A 19,546-nucleotide genomic window follows, 5' to 3' on the forward strand; every position below is an offset into this window, starting at 1 on the left:
CCCACCGACGCCCCGTTTATAGAACACGTGCGCGAAGAATGCGCAGCCGCAGAAATCGCGCATGCGCAATGATTTGCCATATTCAGACGCCCTCTGCCGAAAACGCAGAGCGGCTCTCCTGCGAGTGCGCTGTACGCTGCGTTTGTCAACAGTGCGGCCAGGCGTTACTCACCTACGGCCGTACTAGGCCAGTGTTATGACGGGCCTGTTAGCGAAGAATCTTGATCTTCGCGTCGTGATTTAATAGCAGCCAGTGCAGGGTTCCAGCCTGTGCTCAGTTGAAATCCCGCATCCATATTGATGAGTTTATCGGCTGTACGGATATGTATTGCTTCCTTACTGACGCAATCCCAGAATGATGATGCCAGGGATAAAACTTCCGTCTTTTCAAAACCGGTTTGGTTAAGGATGACCTTGGCCTGAGAAAATGTGGTGTGTACAAGATACCTTGTCAGTGTGGGGCAGCGTATATAGGTCAGACATGCCGGACGGTACAAGAACGCTGCGATGAACATCAGCGTCACACACGGCTTTGTCAACCAGAAAAGTCGGCAACTGCAGAACACTGCCTGAATACAGGACATCGTATGATTAAGAAAAGACGGAAGTTTTATCCCCGGCATCATCTTTCTGGGATCGCGTCATTAAGGAAGCAATACATATCCGTACAGCCGATAATCTCATCACCAAGGAAACGGGTTTTCAACTGAGGATTGGCTGGTATTAAATCAAGATTCTTCGATAATGGGCCCGTCATAACACTGGCTTCGTACGGCCGTCAGTGAGTAACATCTGGCCGCACTGTTGACAAACGCAGCGTACAGCGCACGCGCGGGAGAGCCGCTCTGCGATTTTCTGCAGAGGGAGTTTGAATATGGCAAATCATTGCGCATGCGCGATTTCCGCGACTGCACGTTCTTCGCGCACGTGCTCTACAAACGGGGCGTCGACGTGTCGTACCCAGCCACCAGCAAGGTTGAACCACCTGAAGATGTCGGACAGTTGCTCCGAGGAAATATTGTGGAATTTGCACAACGTGATCCGGCGGCAAACCCGTGAAGACTATTTACCACACATCCGCCGGGAAAGCTTAAAGAGTCACAAAAATCATGTTGTTGATAAAAGTTAACAACAATTAAGGAACTTTTAAAAATTTTATCTGTGGCAGTGGGCTATAGTTCCCCCTGTGCCGCCTTGGTCATACATATGATGAAAAATGAGTTGGTATTGCTAGGTTTCAACATAACACCTCCTTTTAGTACAGAACTGACAATTCCTTGATGCCTTAGGATGTGTCCTACCAACTAAGCCCTTATTTTCATCAGGTTATGCTCTAAATTTCCTAATTACCCATTTTGGTTCTGTATGTCCTGATTAGTTGTCTGAGGTAGCCTTTTAATGTTCAACATTTCTTTGTAGCACAACATTTTAAAGTCTTATCTATTTTTGTCTGAATAGTTTATTGTACACATTTCACTTTCATACAAGAGTACACTCGAGAAAAATATACTTACATTTATATTAGAAATTAACAATGTTTCCTATTTCAGAACAGCTTTTCTTCTTGTTTCCCTTCAGTATTTTTTGTCCCCTCTACTTTCGCCAGTATCAGTTATTTTACTTCTCGGAGCAAAACTGATTTTCTCCTTTTTGTTTCTCATTTTCTAATCTGATTCTGTTAGTATCACATGATTTAATTTGGTTACATTCCGTTACCCTTGCTCTCCTTTTGTTGGTATTCGTCTTATGACGTTATTTCATGGCACTAACAGTTCCATTCAGCTACTCTTCCAAGTCTTATACCATCTCTGAAGGAATTATAATTTCATCAACAAGAAAGTTTTTATTTCTTTTCCTGAAGCTTAACTACTTTTCCAAATACCTCATTGGTCTCCATTACTGCTTTCTCAATGTATCGATTACATTTTCGTAATTATTGCGCTCTTTTAACGTCCTTAATCTTCCCAGCCGCAGTCTGATTTCTGTGAAGGTATAAATAACCTTTCACTTCCTATATTTTATTTCTGAATGTATTCCAGTCACTATCGTCAAACGCTTTCTCTAAATCTATGAATGCTTCGAACAGGTTTGCCTTTCTTTGACCTATTATCTAGGACAATTCATAGAAGCAGTGCTGACTAGTGTATTCCCCATTTTTCTGGGGCAAGCTCGGATTCTACCAATTTTTCAATTTTACTTTCAATAATTCGTCAGTATTTGGCAGCGATGACTTGCTAGACTGATGGTTCTGCAATATTTACACCTGTGAGCATCTGACATCTTTTTTGGAGTTGGAAATATTGTATTGTTCTTGAAGTATAAGGCTATTTCGCCTGGTTCAGACATCTGTAGTTCTAGGTGGAAGAGCTTTGTCATGACTTAGTGTCTCAAGTATCTCAATAACCCTCAAGAAAAGTTATTTCATTTCCGTTTAGTTGTATTAAAGTTTTGTCAAATTCTTCTTGCGGTGTTGTATCCCCCATCTCAACTTCATATACTTCTACTTCCATTCCTATAACATTGTTCTGAAGTTCATTTTCCTCGTATAACCCTTCTGCACACACCTTTCACCTTTCAGCTTTCCCTTCTTTGATCAGGGCTGTCTTATCTTGTGAATTCTTGATAATTCATACACTTGTTTCTCTTTATCCAAAGATCTCTCTTGTGTTTCTATAGATGGCGTTTATCTTTCCCTGCATCATTCTTGCTTCTGAGGCCATCTGTTTATCCACTATTCATTCTGGCGTAGACATTTTCCACTTTTTGTTAATCTAATCCTTAGGCGCCTGTATTACCTTTTGCCTGCTACATTTGCTGCACTCCGATATTTTCTCCTTTTGTGTCATATAGCACAAACCTCCATTGAAAGAAAGAAAATTATTTGACGGAAATGATAATTATTACAGAAACAGTGAGAGATATGGAAGAATCGGCACCTTCAGGCCCATTCTTAAGAATTCAATTTAGTTCTAACGATGCTGTTAGAGGGAAGGATAACGAAGAATATGTAAATACAGGGTGGAACACAAGACCAACATTTTTATTATTAATATAAAAATATCAATAGATGTTAATTGGGATAGAGAAGAAGTAGCCTCAAATGACTTTATTGTGGCAGATGTTAGAGATGGCTGATGACCACTTTGTTTTCAGTTTATTGATTTGAAGAAAACTTTTGCCTCTCTTACAGTAAAATATCTTCTTATTTATTTAAAGACATAGATGGAAAATAAATCTCTGACACCATTTACGACGTTAAGACTTGCCTAACTTCCGTTAACTCGAAAAACTGTCAATGACTGCTGACAACAATAATTGTCTTACATAAAAACTGAATTCATATTTAGGTTCAGCGCCCCACCTCTACCTAAAAATGGTTCAAGTGGCTCTGAACACTATGAGACTTAAAATCTGAGGTCATCAGTCCCCTGTACTTAGAACTACTTAAACTTAACTAACCTAAGGACATCACACACATCCATGCTCGAGGCAGGATTGGAACCTGAGACCGTAGAGGTCGCGCGGTTCCAGACTGAAGCGCCTAGAACTACTCGGCCACAAAGGCCGGCTTCATGCATATTCGCCAGATGAATTCTTACTGGCATAATTATCACGTTAAGTACTCACGCATCCAATACAAGACTTGCCTTCCCTCCAGGTTTTGATACCACTAGGAGCAGACTGCAGTAAGGATTGGTAGGAGGTTCTAGGAGATACCACTTCAGCATCCTCCACATCTCTTCATCAATGTCTTACAGTGTTTCCAAGGTATTTGATAGAAACTATGAAAGTATGTGCAATAAGGGGAAACTTATAAATTTCAGATAAATCCCCGTATTATTTTTCGTTTCTCCTCTAACACCTTATAGTGCCAGTTCAGGAGATCGAACATTTGGCTTCTTTACTCACTTGTAAGGTGTTCTGACTCAGTTGTATGTAGTCTGACAATCCAAGTAAGCCTATTTTATTAGCCTGAGACTAGCATCATAATCAGTTGCTTCTCTGCCCCTTGGCAGTACCTGCCGTGAACACCCTCCTCGCTTATCAAATCTACCTGGGCAGTGGCTCCATAAATACAGAAATTGACCTTGCCTGAGAAGAAATCAGTTTGTATATCCTTCTCCTGGATTGTTTCAAGGCCAGTGATCGCATACCGGTACCTCCAAAAATTCTACAGTTGTGAACTGGAAAAGTGAGTAACTAGATCTTTTGTGATACGTTACAGAACAAGCTGCTTTATTTATGGACGCCCCAGTGTCTAGCATAACTGTGACTGGAAGGTCTTTCACAGTGGCATGTTTTGCTGATTTTGGCACTGAGTGATACAGCTCCTTAAATTCATTGACATCTGCAGAGAGTCCCTCAGCCATGTTCTTTCCATCGCTATATCGGAAGAACCGAACGGCATATTCATAGCCCCTATTCAAATCCACAACTGCTTCTCGGGGTTCGATTCTGTTTTGTTTAGTTTAACTGGCGCTGCTCATTAGAACGGGCCCATCATCCATGTCTTCCATAATAATCGCCGGTTCATGTTCTTTCCCGTTATTTCTAGTAGATCACCTTCCTCTACTTCTTGAAATGGAGTAACAAGCACACATTTTACCTACAACGCCAACTCCACTTTTCATTAGGTTTGTGTGTTTCTTTATCAACTACTGCTGTGTCAAAACCTTGACAGCACAGTGCTTATGAGGAACAATGTAATTAAGACTTTAGCCTTCTGAAATCCCAGAAATGACCATCCAATTTCTCTAGTTTTCTTTGAGAAATTCTGGAGGAATTTCACATCTGTTCTCTCTCACTGTATCAATGCAGGTCATTTTCTTTTCCAGCAAATATTTACAAAGCAGGTAGCTTCTGTACCGATCGTCAGCTGCTGTACTTAGAATATTCTGTTGCAGCACAAGGCTCTTCACTATGACGTCAGGAATATTAGATTTAATATTGAACTTCTGGCTGCGTGCCACAATAAATCTCCAGATTACTGTGATAAAATGTTTTTCATAGCATAGTGCAAACATTTTAGCCCATATTTAGCTGGTTCATTGGGCATATACTGAATCAATTCACTGCGGCCTCTATTGTGAATTCACACAGGATGCAAGAAATTTGACACCATGAAATACTTCCATAATAATTTCAGCCCACTTATCAGTTTTTCTCCTGTCATTCATCGTTTATATCTCATCAAATCACAAACCACGTAGAAGAAAGAGAAATCTTATGTAAGGAAAAATTTTGTGACTCGTTGCAGCCCTAAGATAAAGCGTTACTGATCCATCTCCTGGCCTGAAGTTCTCTAAAGTAACGAATCAAAAAATTGGTCATCATAAAGCCAATGTTTCCTGTCTTCATGTTACGTTATTATCTTTTTTTGAGTGAGAACTGATGTCGGTCTCGCTGCATATTTGTATACATACAGGGTGTATCATAATTAATGGCGAAACGCATACAGTTGAAAGTACACGATACTAGAAGCAAAAAAGTCTCGCTAAACATAGTGTCGAGATGCACTTGGGTATTTTGGAACACAAGTCTTCTACTGAACAAGTGTCATAACTTTTAAGGTATGCATTTAGAGCACATGTTTACTGGACATTTTTTCTTGTTTTGGTCCATATTATCACTTCACAAAATATGTAAAGCAAAGAGCTTGCAGTAGAAGAGATTTGCTTCACAGTATTGAAGATAAAAAATTGCTTGTAGCTCTTAAGGTATGCATTTTCGACCCTATGTTTACTGATACTTTTTTGTTTCTAGTATCGTGTATATCATGTACTTTCAACTGTATGCGTTTACGCCGTTAATTATGATACACCCTATATGTGTATACTTTACAGTTTCATCAATATTGTCAGGGTTAATTATATTCATAAAAGCACTGACTCTACCTTTTATATCCATTAAACTGTTTTCTGGACTAGATAGAATTTTCGAATTTCTTTTTCTCTTGGTTTGTGACTTTTAGCGCACTAACTTTTCATGAACACAACTAACTTTGTATTTTCCAATAAAGAACTTCTGCAAAAGTGTTATCGCTGCGAGATCATTAGGATCCTCATCTCCCAGATAAGGCTGACTGTCATGGTCTTTGCATTCATTGTTTTCATCCCTCCTCTTTCCTCCAGGTCTGAAAAGTCTTCATCACCACTTTCTTCTCAATCTAATAAACTGCTTGAGTTGTAAACAGTATCAAAATAAAATAATAAATTCCCATGCTAATTATCCAAATTAACATTTAATGTACAGCCATTCAAAATAAAAAAATAAGAACATTTCTTATAACTGCGACAGCTAAAGTTCATTCTTTCCTCTCAGCCTTATTCATTGAATTTAGGAAGCCAGGATTCTCAATGTTTTTTTTGTGTGCAGTTAGATTTTTCTGTTTTAATTCCTTCTCTGCTCAAATTAGATATTTTTCCCTATATATGTGAAGCCTGATCCGTTCTTACGAAGAACAGTTACAAATAGTTTCATAACGCTCAGCTTGATATCTATTGGGAGCAAGACCATTATCTCTTCCGCAACCAAGATGTCATTGATGGTATTCTATTGCATGCAACGTCCATGTCTCCTCTGTTCTAACCTAATGTTTTGTCTCTGCTATCCGAGAAGCAAAATAAATCAGGACTTTTAGTGTAGCCACTTAGCTGTCCAAGGAGACAGTTAATTATTTTTAAGTCCACACAAATCACACTAATGATCTTCTCCAAGACCAAGTCTCATCTATAGCGCTGGAGGTCACTTAATGTAACAGATATTTGTCCATGTGGTGGATTTCCTAAAATTAAGAAGATGCTAGACTGATAATTGGACAAATATACAGGAACCAATCCTTGTACATCTAATCACGAACTGCACAGAAATGAATTAGAAATGTGAATTTCATGCAGTGCACATTAAAAGCAGTGATCTAAGGAAGCAGAGCCGACAGAGAACAACTGACTTCATATTAAGTTTCAGTGCCCCATCTCTACCTAAAAGTCAGTTCTAAAATAGAAAAACAGCTTATTTCCTGTAGGCCTGTAATCGTCTCAAACTCTGTGGATTATAGCCAGTTTTTCTTCTCATTTAAAGGAAACATGTTAGTTGGTTGTTTTAATGTATGGGTGGTGTGCTAATTGTTTGATAAGGTGTTTTTCTTTCAAACAGGAGAGTTCACATATGTTGCTCCAATTATTTCTGTTATATGTATTTTCATTAATGTATCACTTTTAGCTACTTTGCTTTAACTGCTTTAAATGATATTACATATTTTATAAGTTGTTGCTAAATTCTGTGGTTGCTGGCAGTTGTGGAAGACTTCATCACTTCACTAACTTCATCCAATATACACCAGAAGCAAGTCATATGTAGACAATTATTGTATTCTCAGTTTAAATACATCAAAAGAGTTTTATGTTTCTCAGAGTCTTTACTAACTTGGTTTAAAAGCTGTGTTGTGTGAATTCACATAAAAAGCACGAGAATTCAGGTTTTGAACTTTGTCAGTAAGATTTGCTTGTATAAATTATTGGCAACATAGTAAATGTTTAGGTATCAATTAATATATTTTATTTTTTATATCACTGAAGCTCTCAGACAATGTACACAACTGCTGCAGTTGTATGCCTTGCACCTTTTTATGTTGCAAAAGTATTTATGAATATTTTATTTATTTTAAAACGTCTGTTAGAATTTATTGTGTACACTTCCTGTTATTGTAGGATAAAAAAATGTACTTAATGCGACATTACACTTGAAAACGAAATATATCACAGAATGTCATGATGACAGACCTGACATTATGTGGTGTGAAATCTTAATTTATCTTATGTCTCTATATTACCACTATTCTCCAATTATTAATTAGAACTCAATAAGTCCCTCACTATAATCTGGTTGAAACACAGAAATACTGAGTTAACAGTGGAAATGAAATCACAGTTTAAAAAAAGACAATTGTTAATGAAAGAGTGATGATGTGATTTCCAAGTGATAACATGTGGTTGAAAGAGACTATAGCATTTAGTTTACCTGTGGGTACTCATTCAAAACTAGATAAATTCTCATTGTATTAGGTAAAAGGCTGAAGAAAAAGGCTTGACGTAAAGTTCAGCCATTGTAATAGTGTCTTTGCAGTAATATCATAAGCTTCTAGTTTGTTAAACCCTGTGTAGTTATGTAGTAAAAAATAGAAACTGTGGTAGGCATGTGGTTATACCAGTAGACACAGTGCTCTTCCCTCATACGAAAAATCTGTATTGACAAGGAGAGAAATATAATCTGGTATCACATTTTGGCTGTATTCTTAAACTCAGAAATTTTTGAATTACAGCTCTCACTAAATAAAGTTGGTTAATAGTTAGTGAAAACTATTAGCTTACTACATATAAAGATAATTGTTTTAGTAACAGTTGTGATCTCACGTAAATATGTGAGGTGTTACGTGATCTATATGTCATCAAAATATTTACTAATCATTTAGCTCTATCTGGATAACTTTTTCCTATTCTGCATGTTTCATATTTCTTTGTTCTTTCGTTGACGATTTGCTCTTTTCCCAACTAGTATAGTTTCTCTCTTTCTAATTTCCAGAAATCATTGATTTATTGCTTACAATCAATATACATTTTAGAACATCAGTACAGTTTCTAAAGTCTTCCCTATATTGTTATATGGCAAGTGAAAAGCAAGAAAACATTTCCCTGTACAAACTGGAAAAATATTTAAATTTACGATCAACAAAACCCATATCATGGTTTATGTAGAACTGCTACTGTTATTTAGCATAATTTTGTAGTTATATTCCTCACAATGTGTTTTGCTTCTTCGGTTGAATTTTGCAAAGTTTTCCACAGCCCATGTTAACTTGTATTCATATTTGTGTTCCTTTCTCCTAGATGTATAGAAATACAGTAGGGCTAAAGAATAAATTTGTGTTCAGTTGTTAATAAATACGCTACTTAGTATATTGGAAAACCATTTCATACAGATCATCAAGTATGGTGTCATGATTTCTTTATTCAAATGTAAAATCAATAACTGAACTGGCATTGTAGTATCATAGAGTCAGTAACACGAGTTCCAGTGCCAAATGTTAACAGTACTTGTTACTCTTTTACCTGTTTATTACTCAGTATTTTTACATATTTAGGAAACTTATCACTTGAATGCAACAGAGTTAGGAGACTTTTGTGTTCTGTCTCCAGCTATACAGATTTTCTTGAACTCTTTAGGGATATGCAATTTAACATATTTATTACAGATACCATTTACCATGTGCAATGTGAATAAGAAATTTTATTCCCATAACGAAATTGTTATCCTCAAAAAGAGTATGTGTAGTTTTTTCTTTACATTGGTCTGTTTTCTGTTGTCAAAACAGAAATCTTTAATTGGAAAAGTTTATTTTACCTTTTCACATTCTAATTCTCCAAGTATAAAACTATTTATTTCAGGTAATATGAGACTACACCAGTACATCATTCCTTAAAACAAATCAGCAAATGTCATTCCTGCGTTTAGAGCAATTATCATATACCTTACCAATCCCTGGTATTATCTTGTCAGTTTAAAATCATCTGTTGAAACCAAGCAAACTTAGAAAATTACATGTAAAGCATCTGCTTCTGTTTATAGTCAGGTATTTATAAGGCTGATTTGATAAATGGAGTGGTATCATTTTATATGTGGAGTTTACTCTCCTGACATTCAAAGGATTAGTTCTGTTGCAGTTTGCTTCTTTCATGTCCAGCAGTAATTTTTATGTGCACCATCGTTTAGAGGTCATACTAAAGTATAGCTCCCCTTAGTTAACCAGTTCAAAAGTCACAAGCAGGCAGTGGCATACCACTCCCAACAGGATGATATCTGGTAGAACAGTAAAGTGTTCAAATCAGTTTTCTGGTTAAAGAATTATATTCGTTGTCAATATACTAAAACCACTATATCTTACAATCATAGTTTGAGTGATACAGCAAAGCTAATCTGGAACGTTGTGAAGTTGTGATAAACTCAATGGTAAATAATTTCTTGTTAATCTCTTGTATATCACATAACTGAGGTTGATAATATTTTTCATCAATTGTATGTTTTGTGATCGAACTGCTCTTCTGGCATTGATAGATGGTTATTCATATGTGTGCTCATAAGTATCTCAGTAGTTGTTAAGAAAGTCACATATTAATAAGTAAGGATGTGCTTGGGCTTTTCTTTCAGATGCTTATACAAAATGATGCCTTCCTATATTTATGAGCAGTTTGTTTATTCGGATATGTGGACATTTTGGTAATATACTAACAATAGTTATAGTTAGCATACATCAATTTTCCTGTCCCTCTGGAAACAATGATCATATTTATTTTAATAGTAGATCTCTATGCTGCAATCAATTAATGAACATTATTTGTATCAGATGGTAATATATATGATCATAAGAGACATTGCTCACCATTGGGTCTATTGAGAGCTCCAAAGAAAGTTACTGTCATGGTTTCTGAATTTCAACCTGACACTTGTACCGCTGTTGTTTTAAATCATATTTATAAAAAAAATGGAAATGATGGGTAACATACTGCAGACGAAATATGTATTCTGTTAATCTGGTTCATTGATTCAGGGAACAGAAAGACTATATTTCTTATATACAACATAAGAAACTCACTAGTTACTTACATTCTTGTTATATTCTGTCAAATACCCAGCTGAACGTCGCAAAGTTAGCACCATTTCAGTGTACATTTTAGAAGGGCATTTTCAAAGCTTGATGAATGTTCGTCATGAAAACTTATTAATTTACTTTTTAGTATTTATTTAAACTGTACAGTTTCATCCCTAACCGACATACCAAACAGACTAGATCTTACTATGATACATGCAGTAATGTTATTCAGAATTCTTTTTTGGGGTGACCTCCAAGGCTCACATTCCCCTTTTTTGTTTTTGGTTCCGCCTATCATGAGTATTGACAGTGGAATAAATAGTCAGAAGCAACGAAGTATTGACATGTACAGCTTAACAATGTTCTTCCAGACTGCCTTTCAAGTAATGCTGTGGGAGTTGCAACAGGACTTTCAGACTGCCAAGATGATGGCTGTTTCTCTCGCATTTGCCAGTCTGCATCAGCTGCTACTGGTAGGGAGCCTCGCCCCTCCACTTTCTCTTTCTAAGGCTTATGTACTGTCTTTAGACATTTGTTCTGTAACAGTGGTAGCTTACTGAAATTAATGGCCACCCAGAATCTAGTAAGACCCGAATTCTTAATCTATATACTGCCATTGTATTATGAATTACTTGCTTCAATTATTTAGTAATTTGATTAAAGGGAAATTAATTCTTATAAGCTGATATAGTTGCAGTGATCTGGATTCTGTATGGTTTAAGAAACAAAATATGGTGGATTTAACATCAGGAATCAGGATAGAATATATCTAACCTTACCCAGCAGCTATCAGTCTTCTACAATGTAATTGACTAGGTTGTCATTTTGTAATAGTACTGAATGTCGCTTCCTGAGGAGCTAATCTCTTCCTTATATTCCATTTATTTAAGAAATAATTCGATATTGAGTTCAAATGTGTATCCTAGAACATAAAAAACAAGAGTGAAAGAGAAACAGAATCTTTTTAAACTGAAGAAATTATTCCATTTTCCATTTTTTCCAGTTTTCTGGAGAAAAACTTCTGCACTGTTGGAGATACCCTAACAATTTATACAATGATCATACAAAATTCTTCTGCAGTCTTTGTCCCACAAATTTAATCAATTCACAATGGTGAACGCAATATGACATTGGAATTCCCGTTTCAGTACAAGTGTAAGATCATCATTACAAAGCAGTAAAGTCCTCTCACTTGTTAAACAGTTTGAGTCTCTGAAGGATTCAGACCAGTTTTCTATTCTGAGGTTATTATCTTAATATTAACTTGTTCTTCTAAAGTGGCTGTGTTTATTTGGTCTACTCTTCTGTCAATCTGCTGATATTCATGGATACTATGTAAGCAATATCTTTCTGATTACCTACAGAGTATTTTTTTTCTATATGTAAGGCTACCATATATGTTCTTCCTCATTACTTTGCAGGTATTTGCTGTTAAGAATGCAATGAAGGTAAAGTTGTGAAACTTGATTTTTATGGGTTTCACTTATCACAGAATTTGAACCCGCATTATAAATTCATTATCAGTACATTCGTCTCTTTATATACTACCAGCCATTATAATCAGTTTGATAAAACACCATAGCTTAAACAGTTCAGTTAATTCTTCAAACATAGATGAGATGGTTAACTAACACAGAAGTTCTCATGTTTTCTTGTTCAGTTTTCTGTTTTTCGTGTGTTCTCTAATCATCATAAAGAAACCAAAGATAGTAAAAGTCAAGGAAATATTCTTCCGAATGCAGAGAATATCCTGTCTAATAATGAATTTTCGGATCAACGTTGGATTAAATGGGTTTCATATTTTCAATTCATGTCTGTAATGTTATTCAGATTATATAGGAAATATAAATGGAAACACATTTCAGTTTAGATTAAGAATTCGGACCATGCAAGATCCCATTTATTCACCTACTCCATTTGGCAAAGAAATGAAATATTTACATCTACTCCCATGTATATAATACTCTCTACCTCTTTACCTTTTCTAGTAGCATCTAGTACTACCTATTTCTCTTATTATCTCGGTGTTTCCATTGCACGTTAGTGCATTACTTGTGAGACGTCCCACTGTAGCATTGAGAAGTAGCTAGCCCCAAGTCGACTACACTGATTTATCATTAGTTTTCTTACTTGGGCATATCAGTTTGCTGTCAATTCATTGTTTCAACTTTTCTCCTAAATGCACGATATCTTTCACAATATTTATTTCTTTGTATTAATATTACATCATTTTCTACTTTTGTATATTCTAATCTACATGCTTTAACCTAGCTTTCTACTTTAACTAATTACATAATCTGTTTGAATTGATCTTTTTCTTTGCTAGCAAAAATGGAATAGTGATTAATTTATTTGCAGCATTTCACTTCTACTCACAAAGTTATAGGTAACATTAGTTTATATTAAAGAAGAAATATAGTTTATTTATTAACAACCTTGACTCTGCTTAACAAAATGTTGCACGTTCCTTACTATGAGCAGCACTGATGTGTCTCATTCTGTAAGTATCATTTTTAGCTTTTTTGTTCTACTTCCTCCAGCCAAACAATTTTCCTGAACAGTTCTTTTCTGTGTGAGCTAAATTTCATTTATGCATTACCATGACGAATCCATCATAATATATTAATAATTTCCACTGTAACAAAATCTCATGTAGAATGTTATGTTGTTTGTGTACACTATATACTCCACGCTTCTTTGTCATCTTATTTGTGAAATTTAAAGTGTGACAGTGTGAGGATTAATCTGCAGACAGCAAAAAAATGCTGAACACAACTGTTCTTGCACATGTTATATATATTGCAATAATGAAGATATAGAAAGTTTCTTAGCAGACGAACCATTTTGTGCTTAACAGGTCGAAATACTGGACAGTGTTTTCAATGACATGAATGTCATATTTATTAGAATGAAAATATAAATGTCAAAATTTTGTGTATTGGAATGCATAACATTTTAATCTTTCAGACAATCTTAAAAACGTAATGACATGAACATGTGCCCGACTTTGCAGAGAAGAAACTGAAAAAAGGAATGCGTTTTCGCCAGGGATCCTAAGACAATAACATAATTCTAAAGTAATGGCAGTATAATATGGAGACTTGTTGAAATGAAACTTGAGTTACTATGACAGAGTTAAAGATCTCTACACAAGAATTAAATTAATATTATAAACTTAGCAAAAACAGACAGATCAATTTCACAAATAGGAAATCACATGAAGGAAAACTAGAACGCATTTGCAGGCAGTTGGGTTCCAGCATGAGAAACTGTAGAGTTTTTTGGAAACTCAACACAATATGCATACACTTACAATTCTTAAGTCATAGGTCACGTAGAAGTGATGAGTAAAGACTAAAATAAACGTTAAGTGATAGTGATGATTTGGCTGAAAACACCAATATTACATTAGGTAGAATCAAAGTTAAAGAAAACAGAATGGTGAGGTAGGAACTACCGAGTACTCATCATACACTAACAGTAACGCTAGCGAGATCGTAATATCAATTCAATTTTGTTTTGAGGTACATACCGTTGTTTCGCTGGAGGTAAATAGTTACATTGGACGTAAACAATAAAGATCTCAGCTAGAGAGCGGCAGTACCGGAAGATTTAAGCGTAGGTCGATGTGAAAGGGCCTGATCCATCAACCTCCCTTCTGTGGGACAAGGTCTGGTATAGCACCGCTCATGTTAGGGTCGTACGGATATCCTCACTGCTGCAATGACTAACCTGGATATCCACATGGCAACAATCTGAATCTGCGACTGATACAGCATTCTTCCTTTGTGAATAAAACACATACAGGCATACGCACCCAGCTTCTGCCAGTTGCACAGGCGAGACAGTTACACCTAGCGATGATGCATCTGGCATGGGTGCGAAATGGGTATCTACCAGCATTATGTAAGACAGAGGCTGAAATGGATTAAGGTCCATAACTTGGGGTCAGTGGGAAGCCAATCGATGGGGAAGCTCCCTGAATGGTGGCGAGTTTGTACTGCTTTCTGTGATGCCAATAGCAGGGACTGTACAGGCTGTGGCCTATCCTTGAAGTTGTATCAGTGTTATAGTTTCCACACGCTGGTATTTCCAGGAAGAAACACCCATCTGATGATGTTTCCGCTGGAACGGGCATCTGGGTATGAAATGCGTCACGTTGGCTGCATACTGCTTTCTATGACTACATCTATGTGGGACACCAGTGTCATAGTGGGTACGAGTCGGAATGAGAAAAATAGGCCCACCGGCTAGCGTCAGGACGGTGGACACTTCTGATGCGGTAGAAACCATTGCGGAGATTGGGTCATCGTGGGTGCGAGCGGCTGTCACGAGTGCTGGGTGTAGCTGTGTGTGTTCGCCTAGTGTTGCCAATGACGGAAAGCACTCTTACTGGTCCTGAGATGCGACCAGTTACATGTTGCAGTCCAGCGTTTTTTTGTGGTTGCATGCAAGCATCCAACGTGGGTGCCTTCTTTGTCACCAAAACATGAAGCAGAGGCTTAAGTGTGGGTTCCACTGTGTCTCCGTGTGTTGCTGTATTACTGCTATGCGAAAAGTATCCTGTGTAAACTGAGTCTGTAAAAGAAAACAGGTTGTGAGTGTGTGGGTGCTGTTCTGTCATTCTGGGCAACGGATTAATCTGAGATGTACCCATTACCCTGTGGCTCCTGCAAGATGCAATTTCCACCACCATACTACTACAGAAGTCAGACAGACGCTCCTAACGTTCTAAAGAGAAATGCCTGAAAAACTTTCAGCAATAAATATCTTCTGGAGTCGTCTGCTGTAAGGATATGACACACAAATTCACAAAATTTCTTATGTAACTAGTGGGATACTTGGGTACTGGAGTAGTGCTGGTTAGTGTAAGAAAAACATGGAGCTAACGAAAATTATTTTTTTTTTTTTTGCAAAAATTCTGAGAAATCACAATGGCACTTTTAGTTATGGACTGAAAAAGTTATTTCCAGGTTCTTTTCGCAATGTGAAGTTACCTCTTAAGGATAGGATTCACTAATGAAATTGCTATACAAAGTTTAAGATTGTTATTGACTTGGTAGAATGGCTGAGAGCCACACCTACTCAACTTGAATAATTATCCGTTAGAATGTTGCTAGGTACAGTTAAGGCTGTCACGTGTGAAATGCAGTGAAGTGTATTGTTGTGGAGGAAATATGGGGCTCACAAGAGCTGTAGCACACAATACCGTAAGCTGCGATGACTGCTGTCTGCGCCGCTTATTGCAGACAAATAAGATAACTCTCTTTCTTTCCGGATTGACGTTCACCAATCAAACTCTCCCTACGCCTTGATGAAGTCAGGGACTCCTATTCACCCCTAGTCTAACTATTGGTGTGGGACACTGGTCAGATAACCAGTCCACCGTGATGCCACGAAAAATTCGCTTGCAGGCATTTAACTGTAACTCTGTCCATTCACACCACACAATAAGTGTGGTGGCCAACACAGTGAACAACGCTTAATCACAAGGACTCAGTATACAGTCGCGCTCCGATTCGCTCTCGACAGAGGTGCTCTCCCAGTGAAGTGCTGAGGAGAGACTTGTTCCTCGCTCTCTGAGTACACGTATGAGCGCACACGCTCTCGTTACGTGTTCTCGCTCCAAGAGCGACAATGGAACGGCCCCTCTCCATGCCAGAGCTGAAGGGGTATATCTTTCGGTCTCTTCGATTACTCCTTCAGCTCAAGACGTCAGGAATATCGTCTGCCAATCATCATTGCTGTTCTAAAACGGGAGAATGACGTTTCGTTTAAGGTGACCAATCCGGAAATCTGTAGCATAGGCGTTTGACGTTTGCTGTCGCCCTGTGAAAACCTCTGAAACTGCGTGCTATGTTTGTAAAGAACACGTACAATGTAGCGGAATTTGCTTTTAAGCCGAACACGGGGTCGTTCTCCCTTTCACTCGGGCAAACGCTGTCTGTTCTATGGGTGGTCGCCGGCCGACATAGATAGATTGACTCGTCCTCTGAAGGGACTGGCCTCCTGGCGTGCGGTATGCCTCTCCTGAAGTAAAAGCTTTTGTGACCGTCGTGTCTTGAATGTGTGTGTGTACACCAGCCTCGAGTATTTCAACCGCAGTGCGCTTTTCAGATTTACTTGTTATTTGCTTATCGTTTACATGAATTCATACAACATAGACTTTATCTTATCGAGTTCGGGTTCGAGTGAAGTGTCTTGATGTGCGGAATATATTGTGAGGGCGGAATATGTAAGCAATGAAGGTCAGGAGACCATGACGTCTTACGTGTTACGTTGGCTGCGTACTGCTTTCTCTGACTACATCTATGTGGGACACCAGTGTCATAGTGGGTACGAGTCGGAATGAGAAAAATAGGCCCACCGGCTAGCGTCAGGACGGTGGACACTTCTGATGCGGTAGAAACCCTCGCGGAGATTGGGTCATCGTGGGTGTGAGCGGCTGTCACGAGTGCTGGGTGTAGCCATGTGTGTTCGCCTAGTGTTGCCAATGACGGAAAGCACTCTTACTGGTCCTGAGATGCGACCAGTTACATGTAGCAGTCCAGCGTTTTTTTGTGGTTGCATGCAAGCATCCAACGTGGGTGCCTTCTTTGTCACCAAAACATGAAGCAGAGGCTTAAGTGTGGTTTCCACTGTGTCTCCGTGTGTCGCTGTATTACTGGTAGGCTGGGGTGACTCTGGCGGTTAAGGGCATGCAGTAGCTTAGCCAGGTGCTTTCTAACAATGGCGATAAGCTAAAAACGGCTCGTAAATAGAGGGAGCGCTTATTCATAGGAGTCTAGGGTAAAAGTATTCTATGTAAAAAGTATCTTGTGTAATCTGAGTCTGTAAAAGACAACAGGTGAATGGGTGAACCTCTTTATGCTGATGGGACAGATTTGCATAAAGTAGAACATTTCGGTGCCTCAGATGATACTGTAGAAGAGTTCATTCGTAATTTTTATACAGAATTACTGACAGACTTATCTGACTGAAAACATGCTACTTATTTTTGTCTAAATGCCGATGTGCGAGATTTGTGGGCAAGATATCGTATCTGTATTCTTTCAGATGATGACTAGTGAGTCACTGTCGAACTGAGGATCAGTAGGCACTCAGGAACAGAGCTTAGGGTTTTACTTTGTAGCTTTTTTTCAGTGTTGCAAATTCTTGCTCCAGATAGTGCTATCAGTAGACTACTAGAAGGTCAAATTTCACTGCAAGTAAATACGTTTACAAAATTTTCAAATTGTATATACTGTGTTATTGCTAGTGGCTTGTTTTTTATTTTAAATTAAGTGCTATACAGTCATTCCTGTATAATAAAAAGAAATTTCTTGAACATTTTCGCATGTTAAATATCAGTATAGAAAACGATTAATCTCCATTTAAGGAAATTCTAAGATACTGAAAAAGCCTTTTTCTCATTATTTTATCATCATTGCATGATGAATCACAACGATTAACAGTTAGAATCCGATGAAAAATGCATTTGTGTCAACTAGGGCAATATATTATCATAGTCAGGTTTCCTGAAGGCACATTAGCCGTTATTTTCCAAACAGCCCGTTCTGCAGGCCCATGTTTACTGAAATCATTTTCGTTCTACGAGAAATATACCTTCTCCTATATACACTATGTGATCAAAAGTATCCGGACACCCTGAAAAATATAGGTTTTTCATATTATGTGCATTATCCTGCCACCTACTGCCACTTACTCAATATCAGCAACCTCTGTAGTCATTAGACAACGCGAGAGAGCAGAATGGGGCGCTCCGCGTAACTCACGGACTTCGAACGTGGTCAGCTGATTGGGTGTCACTTGTGCCATACGTCTGTACCTGAGATTTCCACACTTCTTAGCATCCCTAGGTCCAATGATTCTGATGTGATAGTGAAGTGGAAACGTGAAGGGACACGTACAGCACAAAAGTGCGCAGGCCGACCTCATCTGTTGACTGACGGAGACCGCCGACAGTTGAAGTGGGTCATAATGTATAATAGACAGACATCTATCCAGACCGTCACACAGGAATTCCAAACTGCATCAGGATCCAGTGCAAGTACTATGACAGTTAGGCAGGATGTGAGAAAACTTGGATTTCATGATCGAGCGGCTGCACATAAGCTATACATCACGCCAAGTCGCCTCGCTTGGTGTAACGAGCGTAAACATTGGACGATTGAACTGTGGAAAAATGTTGTGTGGACTAACGAATCACGATACACAATGTAGCGATCATATGGCAGGGTGTGGGTATGGCGAATTCCCGGTGAACGTCGTCTGTCAGCGTGTGCAGTGCCAATAGTAAAATTCGGAGTCGGTGGTGTTGTGGTGTGGTCGTGTTTTTGATGGAGGGGGCTTGCACGACTTGTTGTTTTGCTTGGCACTCTCACAGCACAGTCTACAATGATGTTTTAAGCACCTTCTTGCTGTGGAAGAGCAATGGGAGGATGGCGATTGGATCTTCCAACAAGATCGAACACCTGCTCATAATGCACGGCCTGTGGTGGAGTGGTTACACGACAATAACATCCCTGTAATGGACTGGCCTGCACAGAGTCCTGACGTACACCCTATAGAACACCTTTGGGATATTAAAAGGAAGGCCAGCGAGGTACGAGTGTTTTGGAGCACACCGTTCAGCGCTCAGTGTTAACATGGTATTTCACAGCAGAGGACTCCTATGTTGACCCAACGAAATCGTCAGTTACCATTACAGTGGCCACGGGATCATGGCATCGCTTTGCCTGGTCGGATAAAACCCGTTTATTGCTAAACACGTTGATGGTCTTGTCCAGATACACCACCATCCAGCCGAAAGGCTGCTGGAAACATACAGTGCGCGCACCCAAATTGCGTGAGAATGTAATCACATGTCAGTTCTAGTATAATATCTTTGTCCAATGAATA

General features: G+C 38.4%; 1 protein-coding gene across 3 annotated transcripts in view; it reads left to right on the forward strand.

The window, feature by feature from the left end:
• The window catches only part of LOC126095054 (acetylcholine receptor subunit beta-like 2), a 333,294-nt gene that overhangs the window by 246,155 nt on the left and 67,593 nt on the right, over positions 1 to 19,546 (forward strand). For 2 of the 3 annotated variants that reach the window (XM_049909736.1, XM_049909737.1), the window contains exon 10: positions 11,017 to 11,118. The exons of the other annotated variant lie outside the window; for it this stretch is intronic. In XM_049909736.1, coding sequence (XP_049765693.1) covers positions 11,017 to 11,118 — 102 coding nt within the window. The remainder of the gene's footprint in view (positions 1 to 11,016; positions 11,119 to 19,546) is intronic. 3 annotated transcript variants of the gene reach the window in all.

Source organism: Schistocerca cancellata, chromosome 8 (genome assembly GCF_023864275.1).
Source record: "Schistocerca cancellata isolate TAMUIC-IGC-003103 chromosome 8, iqSchCanc2.1, whole genome shotgun sequence".
NCBI classification, from domain to species: domain Eukaryota; kingdom Metazoa; phylum Arthropoda; class Insecta; order Orthoptera; family Acrididae; genus Schistocerca; species Schistocerca cancellata.